This window comes from Ictidomys tridecemlineatus, chromosome 6, assembly GCF_052094955.1.
Source record: "Ictidomys tridecemlineatus isolate mIctTri1 chromosome 6, mIctTri1.hap1, whole genome shotgun sequence".
NCBI lineage: Eukaryota > Metazoa > Chordata > Mammalia > Rodentia > Sciuridae > Ictidomys > Ictidomys tridecemlineatus.
Window position 1 is genome coordinate 122,756,001 of NC_135482.1, and position 23,204 is coordinate 122,779,204.

The 23,204-nt window shown below is 37.7% G+C and overlaps 1 protein-coding gene across 6 annotated transcripts in view; it reads right to left on the reverse strand.

Annotated features, from left to right (window-relative positions):
- The window catches only part of Ift88 (intraflagellar transport 88), a 127,441-nt gene extending 118,120 nt beyond the window's left edge, over positions 1-9,321 (reverse strand). For 4 of the 6 annotated variants that reach the window (XM_021735480.3, XM_078015702.1, XM_021735481.3 and 1 more), the window contains exons 1-3: positions 9,187-9,321; positions 3,026-3,121; positions 9-71 (exon numbers count right to left, since the gene is read on the reverse strand). In XM_021735480.3, coding sequence (XP_021591155.1) covers positions 9-71; positions 3,026-3,115 — 153 coding nt within the window. In that variant the 5' untranslated portion in view covers positions 3,116-3,121; positions 9,187-9,321. The remainder of the gene's footprint in view (positions 1-8; positions 72-3,025; positions 3,122-9,186) is intronic. The other 2 variants (XM_040281336.2, XM_040281335.2) reach the window with 1 other exon arrangement.
- Positions 9,322-23,204: the final 13,883 nt, after the last annotated feature.

Sequence of the window (23,204 nt, forward strand, 5' to 3'; positions counted from 1 at the left end):
TCACTTACAGGAGGTCTTCTGCCATGACTTGTTCTCACTGCTTGCTGAAAACCTGTATCATTCTCCAATTCCTAAAATGAAAAGGCAAATTTAACATTCAAATATGAAAAGAGAATTGGGGAAAAATGTTTAAGTTCTTATGGTATTCAAGATCCTCTATAATTCATCATATCCTAGATGCTGACATCAGGGTTGGGACTCAAGGACTCCTGTCCTCAAATCTTCCCCCAAATATCAAGGCTCCTTCCTTTTTACAAATAAGAGTACTGATTATGTTAATTAATTTATTAAGGGCATTTTATTAACTATTATTCAAAAGGTCAGTATCATAATGCCTGGTTAAAACATCGCACATATAGGATATGACCCTTCTTTTCCTTCCCTCCCTCCCTCCCTCTCTCGATTCCTTCATTCCCAGTAGCTATAGCAGTAAGAAGAGATCTGTACCCCCTCCCTCCCTTCCTTTCCCTCTTCCTCTTTTCCCATATACTAGGGTCATTCCTACCTGAGAAAGCCCCAGGACAAAAAAGGGCATATTTTTTACAAGCAAGGAAGCAGACACTTTCTATTATTTTGTTTACATCTGCTCAAGTGAGAAACTTTTGCATTTCACTGGACAGGTAAAATCTTGAGATTCAGACTGAAGTTAACCTAGCTGGCTCCATTGAATTCAATCTGTTCTGTCATTTGGAATCATCTCAGTTGAAATAAGTTATTTTGCTTTCCTGATTCTTGACTTATATTTTCCCTCAGGAAATCTGAGGAAAGAAACATTAGTCAAGGTCAGAGATACAATTGTTCTTAGGTTTCTGAACAAAATGTCATTTTTTAAGCTCTCTAAAAAACACCCAGTCTTACCAACTGCCAATCTTTTAACAAGATTTCATTTCCTACTTCTTCTAGAACATAAATTTGGCTGTAATTACTCAGGTACACTTTAGTACAACTCTCTTACTTGCCTTTAATTTATTCCAATTTACTTCAGACAAAAATATAGCTGCTGCTATGGTTTGAATGTGGTTTGTCCCCTAGAGGTTCACATGTTGGAAGTTTGGTCCTCAGTGTGATGATGCTAAAATGTGTAATCTTTGAGAGATGGGGAGGTAATTAGGTCATTGGAAGTGCCGTCCTCAAAAGGGATTTACAGAGGTCTTGTGGAATTAGTTCCTAAAATTTTTTTAATATTTCTTTTTTAGTTGTCAATGGACTTTATTTATTTATATGTGGTTATGAGACTCAAACCCAGTTCCTCACACATGCCAAGCAAGCAATCTATCACTGAGCCACAACCCCAGCCCTTATTTATTTTTGCATGGTGTTAAGGATTGAACCCAGTGCCTCATGCATGAGAGGCGAGCGCTCTACCACTGAGCTACAACCCTAGCCTGAGAATGGGTTCTTATAAGAAGACCAAACCAGCCCCTCTCTCTCTACTCTGGCTTCTTGTCTCACCATGTGATCTGGCTTGTTGTAACCACTCCTATCACAATGCAACCCAAGGACTGTCACCAGAGCACAACAGATGGAACTGCCTGATCTTGGACTTTCAATCTCCAAAACAGAGGTATATCTTTTCTTTATATATTACCAAGCCTCAAGTATTTTGCTATAACAACAAGAAACAGACTAATATCCTTGCTTGGTATTAATACATATAAAATGAAGTCACTAGCAATTAACTTTTTTTTTAAATACTTATTTTTTAGGTGTAGATGGACTCAACACAATGCCTTTATTTTTATGTGGTGCTGAGGATCGAACCCAGGTCCTGCCCGTGCTGGGCGAGCGCTCTACCATTGAGCCACAATCCCAGCCCCCAATTAACGTTTTTTCTTAATGTTTAGTTGTAGATGGACACAATACCTTTATTTCATTTATTTATGTGGAGCTGAGGCTCAAACCCAGTGCCCCACGAATGCGAGGCAAGCACTCTACCACTGAGCTAGCCCTCAATTTATTTTTTAAAAAGTCTGTAGAAAATCAAAGTAAAATGTTCATATTAACAGGATACTAATACAATGCACTTTAAACATGATTTTATTACAAGCATTTCTTCTTTAACTTTTACTTTAAATTATCTTTATAACCTCCCATATCACACTACAGAAAATTAAATAAGTACAAAATGTTCAGCCATAAAAACTGGGAACTTTTGTGTAAAATACAAAGCCAAAGGCAACCTCCAGCATAATTAATTATACTTCTATTTTGATAAATCTTTTGGTAAAAAGAGTCTTCTAAGATTCTTGAACTATTCATAATATGTTATGAATAAGCTCAATAAATTCTAATTAAATGACAAATGAGAAAGAATGATCAACAAATTTTCTAATAACAAACACTAAACACAATTTTTGTAACTTTCTTTGTACCTTGACAAACTGTATATTGTATTATCATCTTAAGCAACAGTTTCAAGTGACTAGGTTATATATTATACTTGTTATTATTACAACTAACTACATGACACTTCAAATTTAGTACGCTAAAAAAAAAAAAAAAAAGAAAGAAAGAAAGAAAGAAAAAAACCTGCTTTTAAGTACTTCCAGGGGGCTGGGGATGTGGCTCGAGCGGTAGCACGCTCGCCTGGCATGCGTGCGTGCGGCCCGGGTTCGATCCTTAGAACCACATACAAAAAACAAAGATGCTGTGTCTGTAGAAAACTAAAAAATAAATATTAAAATTCTTTCTCTCTCTCTCTCTCTCTCTCTCTCTCTCTTTAAAAAAAAAAAGTACTTCCAGATGATTTAAGTCTTTTTAATTCACATATTGATGAAAAACAGAAGTATATAACTCATCTTCATTCATTTATATAATATTTCTCATGATCTTCCCTTCTATTACAATAATTACTATTGGTGGAAGTTAGCAGAATCTTCACTAATAGCACTTTTGGATTTTTAAGTCAACTTACTTAAAGCATAAAAAAGCAGAGAACCTTCAAATCCAAAGTCTTCATATATCAACTGAGCTAGTTCACAAAAGACTAATATAAAAAAAAGTTTTTAGCTTTTTTTTGTTTTACCTCAGTATCATAGATTGGATTGTAGTCATTGTAACCAGAATAAAGATCATCATCATCTGTCTCTGGAGCCAGGTGCACATTTTGCATCATTTGTGCCTAAGAAAAATCAACAGTATTATGATTTGGATGTAGAATATCCCCCAAAGGTTCATTTGTTAAAGGCTTGGTCCCCAGTGCAGTAATGTTCAAAAGAAGGGCTTTTGGGAAGTGACTGGATCATGAGAGATCTAACCTCATAAACAGACTTATCTACTTATGGTTGAATGCATTATTGGGAGGTGGTAACCATGGTACAAGGGGGACCTAGTTGGGGGAAATAGTCACCAAGGGCATGTCCTGCTTACTCTTTCTCTCTCTCTCTCCCTCCCTCCCTCTCCTGACTCCTCTTTTCTGAGGAAAGCAGCTTTGCTCTGCCATGCCCTTCCTCCATGCTGTACAGCTTTAACACAGATCCAGAAACAATGGGGTCAGCTGACAATGAACTAAAGCCTCTGAAACTATGAGCCAAAAAAATCTTTCTTCCTCTAAGTTAATTTTCTCAGCTATTTTGTCCCAGCAACAGAAAACTGGTTAATACAATGTATGACTGGTATAAAAATTAAAATATATGTGTGTACGTGTGTGTGTGTGTGTGTGTGTGTGTGTGTGTGTGTGTGTACACTTGGGGGTGCTGGGAATTGAACCTAGGGCATTGCTGCTAAGCACACTATTGAGCTATACCCCAAGCCCCAAGAAATAATTCTCAATTCGAATGCATAACCTTTTTTGGCCAAATTTAACTATACATATTTTTATGGCTTCAGGGTTTTTTTTCAAATTCCTAAAAGTAGGTGTCAAAACATTCAGTCATTGCCCTCATTTTATATTTATTCCATACCTTCTACATTGAAAAAACAGTGATAGGACTGAGGGAAGGATATAGCTAATTACCCTGATTTTCATGGAGCTTAGTATCAAGTGCAGAAGAAACATAAGCAATAGCCCAATGCAATGCAAATACCACTATAATCCCACCATAATAGATAAAGTTTAAAAGATCAACAACATATAAGGCCAGCATAAATGTGAAGCAATTGGGATATTCATACACTGTTGATAGGAGTATAAAATTGTACAATTTTGGAAAAAATTCTGGCATTTTCATAAATTAATATTTACCTTTCATGACCCAGCAATTCTACTCCAGAGTTTTTACCTGGGAGAAATGAAAATATGTCTACAAAAAGATTTATGTAAGAATGTTTATGGCAGCTTTATTCATAATGGACAAAATTAGAATCAGACAAGATGCCCAGCAATAGAATGGGTAAGCAAAATATGGTATATTTATGCAATGAAGTACTATTTGGCAATACAAAAATGCATGCACTGATGGCATATATAACAATATGAAAGAATTTCAATTACACTGTGTGCTAGAAGCCTTATATAAAATGGTACATTGAGCACTGTTTCATTTATATAAAGTTCTAGAACAGGCAAAAATTAACCTATGAAAAAAAACAATCAGAACAGTGGTTGCTTGTTGCGGGTGGGGAAGTAGAGATTAAATTGGAAGCAGCACAAGAGAATTTTCTGAAGTAATGAGAAATATTCTATGGATGGGGGTTTCAGTTACACTAGCATCCACATATGAAGACTCAACAAATGCACACTTAGGATTTCTGCTTTTCTTTGTAAATTCTATCTTGAAAGGAAAAACAGTAGATAAATATTGAACTCTAAATTAGTAAGCATGCCAAGTATTTAAGAGGAAGTTTAATATCTGCAATTTTGTTTGAAATGTATAAAAAGAAGGGTTGATACATGAATAGGATAGCCATATGATAAAGCAAGTATAGAAAAATGATAATGGTAGAAACCAGGTAGCAAGTAAAAGGGTCACAGTTAAATTCTTTAAACTTTGCTACACACTTGAAAACTTTCATAATAAATGTTGAGAAAAACATGCTTAGGCAGAATAAAATAGATGTCAAAACAAATAAAATAGAAGCATGAGAGAAATGTAATTACTGAGTACTTTTGCTATAAATGTAATAATTGTTTGACAGTCTGGAAGGAGTCCCAGAAGTGTCATTCAAATCAAGTCAGTAGTTTAGGCAATTCTGAGGGTCAGAGGTCTAAGAAGGCCAGCAGCCAAAAAAATGTAGTATAGAACTACTTGTCTACCTAGTAGTATATTTTCTTTCTTCTTTTTTTTTTTTTACTATTTTAAGTATGCCAGTAAATTCCTAAGAAAATTCCATTTAAAAATTTTATTGTTCAGCATAATATCAAATATGTCACTTCTCAGAGCCTTTTAAAAATTATTTATATTTAAAAATTAATAAAATTATTACTTTTTGAGATATGATTCACACTATAAAATTAGCCCTTTTAAAGTATATCATTCAGTGGTTTTTAGTATAGTCACAAGTTGTGCAACCATCACCACTATCTAATTCCAAAACATATTCTTCATCTCATAAAGAAAAATGGGGCCCTGAATAATAAATTTATAACATTTTGTTTATCTATTCATTAGTTAGTGGACACTGGGGTTGGTTCCACTTTGAAACTTGTAACACTGTTGTGAATATTTGCATAAAGTTTTGGCATGAATATATGTTCAATTCTATTAGGTTTATATCTAGGAATGGAATTGCTGGGTCAGAGGGTAACTCTATGTTTAATTTTTGAAAAAGCTACCAGACTGTTTTCTAATATGGCTGCAACACTTTACATCCCTTCAGCAATTTGAGGTTTCTAATTTCTCCATGTCCTAGCCAACACTTGTTATTATTCCTCTTTTTGGTAGAGCCACAGTAGTGAATGTGAAATATGTCACTGTGGTTTTGATTCGGATTTTTCCTGACGATTAGTGACATTGAACATATTTTCATGTATTTATTGGATATTTGCATAATCTCTTTGGAGAAATGTCTGTTCAGATTTTTTGCCCTTTAATAATATGGTCTTATATAGCTAAAAAATCTTTATTTTTCAGGCTACTAGACCTTATTGTATATATGCTTTGCAAATATTTTCTCCCATTCTATACATTGTCTTTTCACTTCTTGATAGTATCCTGTAAAGCACTAAGATTTTAAAATTGGATGTATAATTTATCAATTTTTTTCTTTAGTTGCTTACACTTTTGGTATCACATCTAAGAAACAAATGCCTAAACCAAGGTCATGAAAATTTATGCCTATTTTTTCCCTTAGAGTTTTATGGTTTTAGTTTTTACAATTCCTTGATCCACTTTGAGTTAATTTCTCATTACTCTTTGAAGATAAAAATTCATTACTGTGAGAGCAAATGTCAGCCAGATAAAAACAGTCATTCCAAAATACCTCTGAAGGGTCACTGGTGGAAGAAGCATAAAACATTTTAACTTAAAAGCTTTGGCTCAGATAATACGGAGACCACTTTTCTCCCTTATCCATGGTTTCACTTTCCATGCCTTCAGTTACCTGCACTTAACTACACAGTCCAAAAATATGAAGTGGAAAACTCCAGAAATAAACAATTCATGCATTTTAAGTAACATTCCATTATAAGTCGTGTGATAAAATATTATAGTACTGCTTGAACCCACGTGGGATCTGAATCATCCCTTTGTCCAGCATATCCACGCTGTATTCGCTATTGACCCATTCATTAGTCACTTAGTAGCTATCTTGGTTATTAGGTCAACTCTTGCAGTATCACAGTGCTTGTACTCAAGTAACCCTTATTTTACTTATTTATGGCCCTGAAGTACAAAAATCATGAAGCTGGCAATTCAGATATGCCAAAGAGAGGTTACATTTTAGTATCAACACACATTATTAAAGGGTAAGAATAATAGAATAAAATATATTGAGAGAGGCTGAGGTTGTAGCTCAGTGGCAGAGTGCTTGACTAGCATGTGTGAGGTCCTGGGTTCAATTCTCAGCACCACATATAAATAAAATAAAGGTCCATCAACAACTAAAAAATATTTTTAAAAAAGATACATTGAGCTGGGCTCTGTGGCACATGCCTGTAATCCCAGCAGCTTGGGAAGCTGAGACAGGAGGATGGCAAGTTCAAAGCCAGCCTCTGCAACTTATTGAGGCACCAAGAAACTCAGTGAGTCCCTATCTCTAAATAAAATACAAAATAGGGGGCTGGGGCTGGGGCTCAGCAGTAGTGCACTTGCATGGCATATGTGAGGCACTGGGTTCAATTCTCAGCACCACATATAAATAAATAAAATAAAGGTCTATCAACAACTAAAAAAACATTTTTTAAAAAAATACAAAATAGGGCTGGGGTTGTGTCAGCGGCTGAGTGCCCCTGAGTTCAATTCCTGGTACCAAAAAAAAAAAAAGAAGAAGAAGATATATTGAGTGAGATTGATTCACATAATTTTATTACAACATATTGCTATAACTGTTCCATTTTAGTATTGTTAACCTATTACAGTGACTAGTATAAACTTTATCATAGGTAAGTATGTATAGCAAAAATCAGAGCATAAATAGGGTTCAGTACTACCAAAGGTTATAGGTGTCTACTGTGGGCCTCCAAACATATCCCATGCATATAAGGGGGGGGACTACTGTACTATATTTGTGGCTCTCAAACATCAGAAACCTAAAAATTTATTAAATCCAGATTGCTTCTCCCCAGCCACCACTGTTTCTGATTCAGTAAGTCTTCAGTGGGGGATATTATCACCCTCTCAATTCCATATAATGTGCATTTCTATCAAGTCACCAAGTGATGCTGATACTGCTGGTCCAGGGAACCCACTTTGAGAATCATTATGCTAAGCAAGAACTTCCTGATTATGAGCCCTATTTAAATAGTCTAGCTTCCACATTAACAAGCAACTTTTAGAGTTAGAGATCCTTTATGCTGGGTTGTAAATCAGATTGTAAAAAATTTATATTTGGGAGAGTCTTTAGTTGAACAGACATTTAGTGGAATATACTATTCTTAAAGATTTGGAAAGCAAACCTAGGAAAGGTGAAAGCAATTACCTATGGCTAAGAGCTACTTTTGCAAAATAAATATTACACTTAGAGTTTCTGGATACTCCAAGCTCTTTCAGAAGCAGCTTATACACACAACAAGCTTCTCATCTTGAAATAATTTGAGGATAATGCCTCCTGAATATAATTAAGTGCCAGTAAAACATTTTTTTAAATGTAAAAGTTATTTCTTAACATGCTTCTACTCTGATAAACAGTCTACTTCCAACATGTCGATTGTAGTTTCTCAATCACAACCAGAAAATCAGCCTGGTAAACAGAAAAACTGTAATGATAGGCTCAGAAAACAAACAAACAAACAAACAAAAAAACTGGGAAACCCTAGCTGGCCCTCCATATCTTCGGAGTCTGCATCCTGTTAAGTACTTGGGGATGAGAGGGAATTACATCTGAAAACATACAGACTTTTTCTTGTCATTATTTCCTAAACAATTGTTTATAATAACTATTTACATAACATTTACATTGTGTTAGGATTTGTCAGTAACCCCAAAAATGAATTACTTATGTAATTGGAATAATTGTATAAATTATATACTGCTGGTCCAGGGAGACTCGAGCAATTAATTTTGGAATTAAAGAGGAGTGGGTCCTAGAACCAATTCCCTGGGGATACAGAGGATTAACTAAACTTAGTGTATTGGAATTTATATATACTTTATGCATTGTTTTGTTCACTTTTGCCTTCATTTCTGGCTCAACCTTTTATTAAACAATCTCCAAAAGGAATTAAATCTCTAAAAGGAATGGTCGCTGTATTCGGTGTGAAACTCTAGAGCCGGTACAATGGTCTTATTGTATTTGGAGGTGCTTCGTTAACGTGTGACTACGACCTGGTACTGGTACGGTCATCCCAAGAAAAACTGGACCGCCCATCCCTTTAGGAGGAGTAATAAAAACTGGTCTTAGCTATGGAAACCGACGTGTGCGAACCAAAGCCAGCGTCAACGAAGGAAGGGCACGGGTACCACATGGACTTCCCGCCACAGGTGGGCGGGAAGGGGCCGAGGGCGGGCAGTCTGTCCTCCGCCCCTCCGCCCCTCCGCAGGCCCCACAACGCGAGCAGGAGGAGGCTCCCCGTGGGCTCCGCGCGCCTTTTGCGGCGCAGCACAGCCGCGCGGAGTCTGAGGCGCTCGGGCCCCAAGGCCCTTCTCCTACCTCTCGCTGAGAGGAGTGGGGTGACCGCGAGTCGAGCCCAGGGAAGACGCGGCCGTTTGCGGGAATCTACTCAGCAGGCCGGAGCGCGGCGCTGGAACGGTTGCCAGGGGCGGAATCCAAGGAAGCCGCTCCCACAGTCCTCCGCGCGGGGCCGGAAGCGCGGGGGCTGAGGGGAGACCTGGAGGGAGGGGCGAGGAGTAGTGGGTTGCGCCTCTAAGTCGGGGCCAAGAGGGGTCGGGGCACGGTCCAGAGGGCGCAGGGACCCAAGATGCTGTAAATCCTGGTGAAATCAGGCAGGAAACAGATGACCAACTGATAGTACCTAAATTATTATGCAATGTCTCCTGGAGCCACTACACTAATCTGAACCGTGGAAGCCCGTTTTCAGTGTAATCCCGAAAAATAATTTTTTTGGTCACTCTATGAAATTGTCCTCAGATGATACCTATGTGGGAAATCTCACCCCCACCACTTTGTCTTCATAATTACTTTTTTATTATGTCTTAAGAGGTGTAATTGGGAGATGTAGACATAATCTAAGAAACTGGTAATTAATGCGTTTTAAAAATTAAGCGTTTGGGGAGATGCTCTCCATGGGTGTCTCTCGTTTTTTTGCACGTCTTGTGAACAGAAGTCCTAATGGCTTTTGTTCTAGACTCTTGTGATGGTTAATTTTATCTGTCAAATGAGCTTGTCTGTGGTATCTGCAGAGTGATTCAATTCCTTAAATTAAAGTTCTGTGTAAATATGCATACTGTTGGTTCTGTTTCTGTGGAGAATCCTAATATAACCATCTTTGCAAGGACATTTGTATAGTGAACAGCTTTAGAACACCGAAATAAGTACTTCCCTTCAGAACAAAAAGCAGGATTATTGGTGTTCGGTATATCCTCCCCCACTGCCCAAAGGCTTAGCCAGTTGGTTTACAGTCCATTATAGAATGTTAATATTTCTTAAACTTGGGGTTTTCTCAGCAAAACACAAACCCACTGCATGCACAGTGGGCACCTGGGCTTCCCCCATGGTATTGTGGTCCTGGTATGTGGTGAGAGGCAGGGGATAGGAGGAGAGCAGAACCAAAGGGAATATGGAAACTCACACTGCTTGCTATGCTACAATGAATAAAGTCCTTTGTCTTTGATCCAGGTGTTTTCTGCCAAAATTCATGAAACTGTTTGGCTAGCTTGTTAGCTTGCAGGTAGGGTGACATTGTACACAATTATCAATAGTATCTAGCTACATAGCTTGAAGCAGATGTTTAATAAATGTGTGTTGAATTAGTGAATGCTGTAGAAGCCTTCTTTCAGGTTACTGTACTTTAATATGTAGAGACAATTTTCATTTTCTTTAGGTCTCCAGGCTGTAAACTTACAGCTCCCTCAATTTTTTCATTGAAAACACATTCAAGTTGGTTTTCTTAGTTGTTCTTTAAGCATGATACAGTAACTTACACAGGGAGTGGTCAGGCATCTTCACTTGAAATGGTGTAATGGACCATTTCATGGTCCTATTAATGCCCGACAAAATGTTAGGTTCACATATCTTGTATTACTAAAATATAAACTCTATAGAAAACAGAGGTTTTTGTCTTTTTTGTTCTACACTGTATATCTAGTACTTTAAAAAGTGCCTGAAGCATTATGTAAAAATGTGGATGTGTAACCTAAGTGATTCTGCAATCTGTATTTGGGGTAAAAATGGGAGTTCATAACCCACTTGAATCTAATGTATGAAATATGATATGTCAAGAGCTTTGTAATGTTTTGAACAACCAATAAAAAAATACTAGAACAAATATACTAGAAGGATAAAAAAAAAAGAGAATATTATGCTAAGTGAAATAAGCCAATCCTCCCCAAAACCAAAGGCCTAATGTTTTCTCTGATAAGCAGCTACTGGGGGGAATAGGGAAGAATGAAGAAACTTTGGATTGTGCAGAGGGGACTGAGGGGAGGGGTGGGGCGGTGGGGATGGGAAGGACAGTTGAATGGGACAGACATTATTACTTTATATACATGTATGATTGCACTACTGGTGTGATTCAGCCCCATGTACAGCCAGAGGAATGAGAAATTATGCTCCATTTGTGTACTATGTGTCAAAATGCATTCTAGTATCAATGTATAACTAATTAGAACAAATTTAAAAAAATAAAATAAATTTTAAAACCTTTAAAAAAATAAAAAGTGCCTGAAAATAGTTGATCTCCTACAATTATTTGTTGAATGAACTGTCAGGCTTGTAATTAGTTAAATACAATGTTCGAAGTTAATGGGTCAAGCAACAGTTTGGCCTAAATAAAAGCTAGTGTCATTTATTAATATGGAGAAGAGTTAGAGGAGAAGCAGATTTGAGAGATAAAATTAGTTTTGAACACACTGGGTTTCAGATGCCTGTAAAATATGATACTCAAATAGAGATGTTGAACAGCCAACTGCATGTAAAGTTACAAAGCTCAGAGAATAAATCCCATCTGGAAACATACATTTGGAATTCACTAAAACAGATGGATTTGAAGCCTGGGGGTGTGTGTGATTGGTTGCAAGGGAGGAGAATATAGAGGGATTTTTAAAATGAACCTAGAACTGAGACTCAGAAAATAATATTGAAAGACTTTGTAGAAGAGGAATCCCTAATAATTCTCTTTTAACGGTTTGACATATTGAAGCAAAATCAGGAAAGTGAAAGCAATGGAAGCTACCGGAAATAAATGTGTGAAACAGGAGGGAGTGGCTGAGTTTGTTGAATGCTGTTGAAAGGTCAGTAATTAAACCAAATACCTATTCTGTTGATTTAGCAAGAGGTCTTCAAGTGAAAGAGTGCCTGCACTGAGTTGACTGGAAATTGGGCAGTGTATTAGACCATTTTGTGTTACTAAAATGAAATGTGTGAGGCAAGCTAACTTTACATAGAAAATAGTTTTATTTTGCCAATAGTTTTGGAAGCCTGGAAGTTCAAACAGCTTAGCTTTGGCTTTTACAAGGGATCCCTGATAAATGGCAGGAATGTGAGCGAGAATGAGAAATCACATCATCAAATAGAAAGCCAGAAAGGCTGCATAGACCAGGCTTAGGCCTTTATAACCATTCTATTATGAGAACTAACCAGAGTCCTAAGAGTAAAACCTCAGTTTCTTCAGGGCACATCCCTAGTGACCTAAGGACCTCCCAATAGATCTACCTATTAAAGATCCTGTACCACCATACTGGGAACCAAGACTCTAACACATGAACCTTAGAGGATAGATCACATCCAAACCATAGCAGTGATGAAGTAGTGACTGGATATGAAAACTTAAGAAGCATGACTATGAATCTAAAGAAAAAGATAGAGGTAGATGGCTAGGGAGTCCATGGCTGGGAAAGTTTTCATTGATTTGTTTTTTAAAAAAGGAAGATAATAGAACATGTTTTAAAGCTAAGGGAGTTGATCCAATAGAAAGAGGCTGAAGATCAAAGAGAGGTGGATAAAAGTGAGAGGAATGGAGGAGTTTCCAGGTTTGAGAAAAGTAGAAAAGGTCTAGAATAAGCAAATAAAAGGAGAACACGTTAGGTAAAGAAAAGTAGAAACATTTCCTAGTAAGTTTGGGTGCTTGACACCAATGAGCATGAATTTACAGTAATGCTCATCTACTCTGTTGTCTGATACTCTGACCCCTTTTCTTTATAGCACCTGCAGTAGGTACAGACATGGAAAAGGCAGATAGTAGAATTTATTCAGGGTTGAAATTTGTTGGGCAGTTGCAAAGAAAGGGCAGACGGGAAAGGGAGTTATATGACAGATGTGAAATTTAATGCAAATAATAAAATAACTGAATTAAATGGAGCTAGTAAATGGGAAGGAAGTGAAGGAGTTGGCTTAAAAATACCGAGGTTAGAACAGTCAAAATAGGATGACTTTAATAAACTAGAGAGGAGGCTTGCTGAATTAGTGATGATGGAAATGGTAGAATTTTAGGTGGCATCTAGATCCAAGGTTTGAAGAGGACATGGTCTAGAGGAAGTCGCTTGAGATTAAGGGTCTGAAGTTTGAAATCACTGGGATAAGTGGGAAGGTGCACTATGAGCTAGGTGGCAAACACTAAGGGTGAGCAAGAGGGAAGTTAGAAGATGTTTTAAATCTCAGATGGTGCAGAGGGTTTGCAAGAGAGTGGAGAAGTCAAGAGGACATTATCAATTCTACCTCCTGACTTGAAGATTCTTGAGCTATAAGAGAATAAATTACTCAAGAGGGCTCTGAAGGGAAGCAGTGTCTATAGAGATGAGCCAGTTTTCTGTGAAAGCACAGAGGTGGGGAGAATAATGGGAAAAGAGGTGGAAGATATGGGGAATCTACTCATTACAAAGCAGAAATTCTAGTGGTCTTCAGGAAGGGTTGACCCAGAGTGTTCTGACCAGAAAGAATTGAAGCCTGGGTGGTGACCAAGGAAAACAGGGATGTGAGCAGAGGTGTATTTGGTGCTGACAAATCATTCTAATGGCATCTACTATGACCTGAAAGTGAGGCTTAGTGGCTCTGGCAAGAGGTATGGCATTTCCTTTATTCATGGCCAGGTGGTGATGCAACTGTGGATGGTCTGCAGTGGCTAACAGCTAGGACAAGTGGGCACCAGCACATAGACTTTTATTCAGCAGAGGATAATGGCACTTGGGTGGGTTCAGACTTGTTTTCTACATGAGGTTTATACTTTCATAGTTTTAGGGTCAGAGTTTTTAAAGGTCTCAACTGTCTGTCATTCATCATTGATAACTAGCTACATTTCCCTCCAATTGTTCTGCCCTTTCCTTCCTCCTATGACCTGGAGGGTATAAGTAACCATCTTTGTTGCTTATTCTGTTACCACGGTGTTTTGACTTCTGTCATTGCTTTCTCTTTACTCTTCCATCTTCCATTTCAATCTGAATCTATTCTGCACACTACCCAAAGTGATTATCCTTAAGTGAAAATCTGGTCACATTATTTTCTGCTCACATTATTTTCTGCTCATATCTCCCCTCTTTCTTGACTTTTGGGCAGTTTAAACTCCATAATGTACCTTAGAAAACTCTTCACGTCTTAAGGACTCATATGGTCTTACTTGGGATTCTTTGTGTCAGCCAAGAAAAATTAATTTTATGCTATCATAAGCAGAAAAGGAATTTTTTTTTAAAAAAGATATAAAGCAACTCATTGAATTGTCAAGAGAGGCTAAGAAACAAGGTTTGGAAAAACAACAGAAACTCAGGAAGGTAACCAAATTGTGTTACAGCAATGGCCTGCTTCAGTTATGGAAATCAACACTCTCAGTTTGTTCACCCTACTTCACCTGCTGCTGCCCAACTTTTCCACTTGATGCCTGCCGTCCTGCCATTTGGACATTTGTTACTACACAGCTATATTCCATGCTTCTGCTACCTTCTGGACACTGGATTTCTCCATGGGTAAGCTATTTGTCTCCCTCCTGTCTTTGTCTCCCTCCCATCCTGTCCTTTATCTCTCTCCCCTTCAAGTCACAGTGCTATAAGGAAGGATGTACTGGCATGTTTAGGTCAAGACACCATTTCTATAAACCAGAGCCCTCGAAGACAGGTATCTACTGCCCTTTAGCTTCTTCTCACCTATTTAGGGATTCTCCTGAAATGGGAAGGGTGTTTAGATGTTGCACATCTCAAAATGACAAATGTGGGGCTTGGGTTGTAACTTAGTGGTAGAGTGCTTGCCTGGCATGTGTGAGGCAGTGGGTTCACAGCTCAGTACCACATAAAAATAAATAAATAATATAAAGTTATTGTGTCCATCTACAACTAAAAAAATATATTTTTAAAAAATGACAAATGTGCATGACACCTCCCCATTGCTCTCCTCATTTGGACACTCAGCCCCATCATACTTGAGGTCCTTGAAGTCAGAGGAAAGAACCATGACCTCTCTTACCTCCAGGCTTTCACAATACTAATCTCTTGTCCTAAAATGTACAGTTCCCTTAGCTTGGCCCTTTCTCCTGGCGGTCTTCCCTAATCCCTGCTTCATTAGTTTGCTTTGGCTTCATTACACACTACCATGGGCTGGGGGGCTTAAACAACAGAAATTTATTTTCTCACAGTTTTACAGCCTGAAAGTCCAGTCTGAAGGTGTCAGCAAGTTTGGTTTCTTCTGAGGCCTTTCTTCTTGTTGCCTCTTTACATGGCTGTCCCTCTGTGCAGTGCGCCCTGGTGTCTCCGTGTGTTCTCATCGTCTCTTCTTATAAGAACCCCAGTGCATTGGTTTAGGGGCCAACTTAAAGGTCTCATTTTAACTTACTTATCATAGTCTCCTTTCATCTGTGGTTTTGCTTTCTGCAGTTTAAATTACCTTTAGCCAACTGTAGTATGAAAATATTACTGTAGAGCAAAGAGAAATTAATAATACATTTTGAGAGAGACCATATTCACATAACTTTTGTTACACTGTATTGTTATTGTTGTTTTATATTATAGTTACTGTTGTTAATCTCTTACTGTGCCTAATTTATAAATTAGACTTTATAATATGGATAGGAAAACATATATGTATATATACATATACATGTATACATGGTGGTAAGTCTTAGAATGTATCTATCATGAATTGAAGGGACTTACTATACTCTTTAAAGGCCTTATCACCAAATACAGTCATATGCTGAAGTACCAAGGGTCAGGGCTTCCGATATGAATTTTGGGATGATGGAGGTCAGTTCATAACACCTGGTTCATGTTAAATCCTGTATGTGGGCTGGGGATGTGGCTCAGGCGGTAGCGCGCTCACCTGGCATGCGTGCGGCCTGGGTTCGATCCTCAGCACCACATACCAACAAAAGATGTTGTGTCCGCCAAAAACTAAAAAATAAATATTAAAAATTCTCTCTCTCTCACTCTCTCTCACTCTCTCTTTTAAAAAAAAATCCTGTATGTTCTTATAGCATGTTGCTCTTCTACTATAATGATACACAATACAGTGTCATCATCATTATTTATCCATTACAGTTTGCTCAAGTGGACCACAAGTTGCTGCTCACTACTGGTGCTAGAGTTTGATTCTGGAATGTCCCCCAAAGGCCCATGTGTTAAAGGTTTGGTCTCCAGCCCATGGCACTACTGGGAGGTGATGGAAACATTAAGACATGGGGCCTAGGAGGAGGTTTTGGGTCATTGGGAATGGGCCCTGAAGCAAAGAGTGGGATCTCAGCTCCTTCCTCTTCCTCTCTCTTTCACATCCAAGTGAGCAGCTTGCTCTGTCCCACATTTCTACCATGTTATGCTGCCTCACCATAGATCCAAAGGCAATCAGGGCAACCAACTATATACTGAAACCTCCAAAATTATGAGCCATAATAAACTTTTCCGGTTTGTAAATTGTTTGTCTCAGGTATTTTTACCAGTAACAAACTGAATTTCCAACATGTAGCATGGCAAAAACTTGGGTTAATGTAATATGTAAGTTTTAGCCACTATGAAAACCATCCACCTATTCTGCCCTCTAAAATACTATGAAATTCAATGATTTCCTGTTAAATATTTAAATTATCATATTTTTAGAACTAAAAGTTAAAAACAAATTAGCCTGAAAATGACAAATGAATTGGTTTTTTGTCTTTCAAATAACTGAAACCAGTGCTTTCTTTGGGGCTAAAAATTTTTCTTATACTTGTTATTAGGATAATCCTTACTCAATGTGAAAATATAACCACTGAAGTTCTAAACCCCTTGTTTATTTTAATGTTAGTCTGGTGCCCACCTGTATTTACTACTTCAGTGTTTTGTCACAGACTCTCTTTGTGATGAAATGTATAAAAATAGGCATGAGTAGGCCTAATTTTACATATTCTATATCAAATGTACTGTTCTTTATACCTTCAGAGACCCTAAATGAGATTCATTTCCTTAATAGAAAAAATATTGTTTTCCCAACTGGTACCAGTAAAGACCAGAAAAATCACCTTCGTGGCCTTTGGCCAGGATCTTCAGATCCTAAGTTGGTAATAAAGTGAACTCACACTTTAACCCAAAGTATTATACTTTGAGCTCAGATTTACAAAATGTTTTACTTGCATGTTACAAATTAACTTGAGCCTACCAGTAATTTCAATCTGTTATAAAATAAATGGACATTGGACTGCAATTACTCTAATGAAATGGTCACACCATAAAAACCACAGCCACTAGCTAGTTGAAATTAATAGGTAATATATAATCAGGCATGAGGTGTTGTAAGCTGTAGTCAAAATATCACATGCCCCAATGGCAGCATAGCATATAAACAAAAACAAGAGTTTTATCTAAATGATTCTATTTTATATAAAGGGAGTAACTCACTGAAGTCTAACCATTTATTGTATAGCATATTGTTTGCCAAAGATGAATTAGTCAAGTAAGTCAAGTCATAGATAATGACTAAGGATCATTCAAGATTGAAAAAGACAGGCTACGGGGGCTGGAGTTGTGGCTCAGCAGTAGAGCGATCACCTAGAGCATTTGAGGCCCTGGGTTCGATCCTCAGCACCACATAAAAGTAAATAAATAAAGGTATTGGGTCCAACACAACTAAAAAATAAATATTAAAAAAGAAAAGAAAAAGACAGTCTAGGGGTATATAGCTCAGTTGGTAGAGTGCTTGCTTTGCATGTACAAGGCCCTGGGTTCCGTCCACAGCATCAAATAAATAAATAAATAAATAAAAGAAATAAAGAAAAGAAAAAGAAAAAAATTGAAAAAGGTAAGCTCTCAGCCAGGTAAGGTGTCACATGTTTGTAACCCAGCTACTTGGGAGGCTGAGGCAGGAGAATTGCAAATTTGAGGCCAGCTTGGGCAACTTAGAAAGATTCTGATTCAAAGTAAAATTTAAACAAGGGCAGAGGATGTAGCTCAGTGGTAAAGTACCTTGGCTTCAATACCCAGTAATAAAGAAAAGAAAAAAAAAGACAAGCTCTGGTCCTAATGACAAGATAACTCAACTCAATGGTACCTATAAAAATACAATTATTGATATCAAATACAAATTACCACAATATGCTCTTTACACAGCCAGTGCAAAGAAGTCCATTGCTTTTGCCTGGACTTTGTTTTTTAAATCTTGATTTTTGTCCTGAATCTTTGTTCCCACTTAAATTCAGTTCCCAAATGCCCCATTCATGCTTCTAATCTTATCATTAGCAAAAATTCTTATTGTCTACTACAAAGAGCCCAATAATTAAATTAACTTGCATAAACATTTGGAGTTATCCACATATTTATCTTAACACACTCTCTCTCTCTCTCTCTCTCTCTCGTACCAGGGATTGAACCCAGGGACGCTTAAACATGGAGCCACATCATCAGCTCTCTTAAAAAATATTTTATTTAGATAACAGGGTCTTGCTGAGTTGCTTAGGGCCTTGCTGAGTTGCTAAGGCTGGCTTTGAACTCTCAATCTTCCTGCCTCAGCCTCTCAAACAGCTGGGATTACAAGAGTACCCCTAGCTCATTTTCTGTTTTATTTGTCACCCCAAATGGTAATTTTTCAGTAAAAAAAAAAATAAAAAATTAAAATTAAAAAAACACCATTGCAGAGATGTTTCTAGTGATTCTGTTGAATTTGTCACTTTTTATAAGCAAACTTCAGTTCCTAATCCTGACCATTTTGCCATAATTTTGCAGGTCTGTGCTCAGCCTGCATTTGAAGCTCTCCCTCTGTTTAACTTCACTTGCCTTTCTCACCTTATTTGCTTCTATTAAGGAGAAATAAAGTCTCTGTCAGCAAAGATGAATTTCTGAGAAAAGTTTCAGTATCAAGAAAGAAACCTGATCCAAACCAGAGGTTCAGCTCTGGGGATGAGACTCTGGAATTTCTGATTTCTGCTAGGAATGCAGAGAAGTCTGACTTTTGGAGATATCAGGGCCAATTGAGAATCCATTATGTAAGTATTTTTGTTCTTTTACTTCTTCTCTTCTTTCTCAGAGCTCGGGTTGGAACCCAGGGCTTTGAGCATGCTCAGCACACTTTCCCGTTGGGCAATACCCCACACCCACATGAGTAAGTTTCTGTGGTTTGTTGGGAGGCATTGGGTCTATGGACGTAAAGTGCTTGTTTCAGTAGCATTGTGCCTAAATTGTCCTCACTGATTCAGGATTATGCTACCCTAGAGTCATTTCTGAAGACTGCCTACCTCCTGTTCTCAGGTGACATCATCATCACTAATATTCTCATCATAAGCCTCTAGTGAAAGGTTCCATGGTGTTTATATTTCCCAATATTCTCCATGGATGTGTAGGATAAATTTTCTCTTTCAACTCAACTTTTTAAATGAGACACACACACACACACACACACACACACACACACACACACACACTGATCTTTGGTTTTCTCCTTGCCAGTCTTGGACTGTTGCTGTGTGACTCTTGTGGAAACCAAACTAAGACAGGTTTATCTGTATGTATACTTATTTAAATAATAAGTAGACCGTTGTGGAGATGTAGGTCTCCTATGTTAAAAATCCTACCACTACAGAAATTCGAGATGTATGCTCAGTAGTTGGACAGTATTCCTTGAGGTCACTCAGAAATGTTTTATGCAACAGAAATGATGCACCTAAAAACAAGGACACAATAAAACAGGAGGTAGCAACCCAAGTTTACATCAAAGAAGGAGGTAAAAAAGGAAACGATTTGGTATGAATATCAAGTATGTGGTACCTACTGCAAGAGACATGAATGGAGGATTCTTCTGTATCTGAGGGCACAGAAGCTTTTTTGTTTGCATCTCACTGAACTGTGAACTTTTGTGCTTTTCCCACCTTCATCATCAGAGTTGAGAATGAAACGCATTTACATCAGTCGTTTGCATCTAGCTTTTATACAGTATAAAAGAAAGAATTCCTTTTTGTCTTTCACTGAAGAGATTTTAGGAAAATTTTTTTCTGGTTCTGAGGATCCAACTCAGTGACACACCTGCTAATCACTCAGTCTTCTGAGCTATACCCCAGCCCAGGAATATTTTTAAACAAACAAAAGACTCTACCCTCGATTATTTGAAATCTTGTATTGCTTTGTCTTTAGTGTAAGTATGTTTCAGGTAGGATTAGTAACATTTGAAATACACATTTTTGTTTATCTTTTAAGTTAATGAAATATAAATTTTAAACTGGTAAAAAAAAATTGAAGTTTTTTTTTTTTTTTTTTTTAAGGCTTCTCAATGAAATGATAAGTTTGGAGGAGTACTCAGCCTTGACCCAAGGAAGGAAGTGAATTCATTCTCCTTCACCACTGGGGTTCTTTCATGGAAAAACAGAAAGATTAGGCAAGGAAAGCTTGCTTTTCTAAGCCAGGGACTTTGATTCTCCTTTCCCTATTGCCACTTAATTATCATGTGACTTTTGGCAAGTGTTTTTCTTCTCTAAGATATTGTCACTTATGAAAAGAAGGATGGGCTTGGTCTCTTCCAACTCTGACTGCCTTTTTTATTTTCAGTACTAAGGATTGAACCCAGAACCTCCCACATGCTAAGCAAACACTCCCATCCCCAGCTACATCCCCAGCTCTTGTTTAAATTTTGTTTTGAGGTAGGGTCTCACTAAGGTGTCCGGGCTGACTTCAACTTGACAATTCTACTGCCTCATCCTTCCAAGTAACTGGGATAAGAAACGTGCCACTATGCCCTGCCTCTAAATATTTTGGAGTATTTGATCTCATCTAATTTCTCTTCACTTTCAGAAGAACTACTCTACGCTAGCATTTTATTGCCTGCTAATTTGATGGATGTTCACAGTGAAAGGGATTTTAACAATTGTTAAAGGGAACTTCCTTAGTATGTATTTATATTTTAGTTCAGGCTGAAAGCAAGATGTTTCTTTCCACAAATCTCTCACTTTTAAGAACCAGTGCGGATGTGCTAGATTTAAGGTAATTGATCTGTATTCAGTGTGAAAGTAGCTTACTAATTAAAACAGAGGAGATTGGGGCACAGGGAAAAATAAAAGTGGAAAAACACTCTCTACTGAATGTTCAGACCACTTTTATAGGTGGAAAACAGTAAAAGCTGACCTATGGTACCCTCTAATTGCTGTCCATGTGGCCCTGCAAGAGCTTGGAGCAGAGCGAGGCCCAATGGAAGGGTTTCTTCTAAAGGAGACACACTCTGTCCCTTCATGAGCCTCACACACTGCACTGTTGTTTTCAGCTGAGGCTTTTGCACTGCCTCAAGCCTGTTTCTGAAAGGGCAGTCTGTGCAGTGTATGTGCAAAGTGACTTTCCAACTCTCTGGCTTTCCTTTTTCTGCTTTCAGAAGAACTTGCTTATAAAAAGCCTTATTCCCTAGTATAACATGTCCATTTTTTTCTACTTGCTTAAGTCAGTAATTAAATTGGTTTTATAATAACAGATGTGAATTTAGCTTTTCAACTTGAAAGTCAGATTGGTGAAGGCTGGAATGTGGTTTGGAAAGAAACCAGTATGTCCTTTCCAACCTACACCCCTCGTTGTTCAGCATCCAAAATCACCAAAAACTAAGAATATTCAAAGAGCCAAAGGAATATTGTACAAAGATGTTTGATGATAAGAATCAGTGAAGTTGGACTGGGAGTGTAGCTCCACGGCAGATCACTTGCTTAGCATGGGCAAGACCCAGGGTTTAATGCTCAGCGCCAAATAAAGAAAAACATAAACCAGTGAAATTAAGTGTACTTCTTTGCAGCACAAATGATCTTGTCAGCTGTATATACAGCTCTAAAAGGAACATGTTAACTTATTCATTCATCTATCCATTTATTTATTTGGAGGAGTTTCTCCAACAGATATGCCAGAAATAAGGCAATCCTGGCAGATGGAAGAACATATATAAGCTGTGCCGCCTAACATGGTTTCTACTAGTCACAGATGGCTATTTCAAAACAAATTTAAATTAAATCAGATTAAAAATTTAGTTCCTCAGTCTTATGAACAATATTCAAAGTGCTCAATAGCCACATGGGGCTAGTGGCTAATGTATTAGAGATTGTGGTATAGAACATTTCCATTATCACAGAAAGTCCTGTTGGACAGTACTGCAAGGATGGAGAGAGTATTAAAATCATCCAGTTTTACCACCACTTGTAGGTTTGAATAGACTCTTTGTAAGCTCCAAATCATGATTTGAAGTATCATTAATGCCATGATAATATTTTTTAAAGATATGTGAGGTAATTTCTTCTAAATAGCTATTATATATCAAGGTAAAATGTTGGGGAATGAATTAATGTTATAATTGCATGCATTTTCAAAATTTTTCTTGGGGCTGGGTTTGTGGCTTAGTGGGAGAGCACTTGCCTAGCATGTGTGAGGCACTGGGTTCAATCCTCAGCACCAGATAAATATAAATAAATAAAATAAAGGTTTTGTGTTCATCTACAACCAAAAATATTTATTTTTTTTTCTGTTGAAGAACTAGACATCACTTCTCTGAAATATTGTTGGTCTCCCAATTTATTCTGATAGAATGAACTTCTTTATGATAGGGCAAAGTGGGAATGGTTTGCAAGAATGGTAGGCGTCTCAGTCTATTTTGTGTTGCTGTAACAGAACACCTGAGACTGAATAATTCATAAAGAACAGAAGTCTATTTGGCTCATTGTTCTGGAGGCTAGGAAGTCCAAGATTGACAGGCTGTATATGGTGAGGACCTTTTTGCTATATCATCCCACAGTGGAAGGTGGAAGGGGAAAAGAGGATGAGATTGGGCTGGGGTTGTAGCCCAGTGGTAGACCACTTGCCTAGCCTGTGTGAGGCACTGGGTTGAATCCTCAGCACTACATAAAATAAATAAATAAACAAGTAAAACAAATATATTGTGTCCATCCCAAATGAAAAAAAAATTTAAAAAGAGGATGAGAGTGAGTGAGAAAGGGGCCAAGCTTATTCTTTCATCAGGAGCTCACACTGGTGATAACTAATCCACTCCCACAATACCAGCATTTATCCATTCCACGAGAGTTCTGCTCTCATGCACTAATCACCTTTCAAAGATCTCAGATCTTGACACCCTTGCATTGGAGATTGTTTCTAACACAT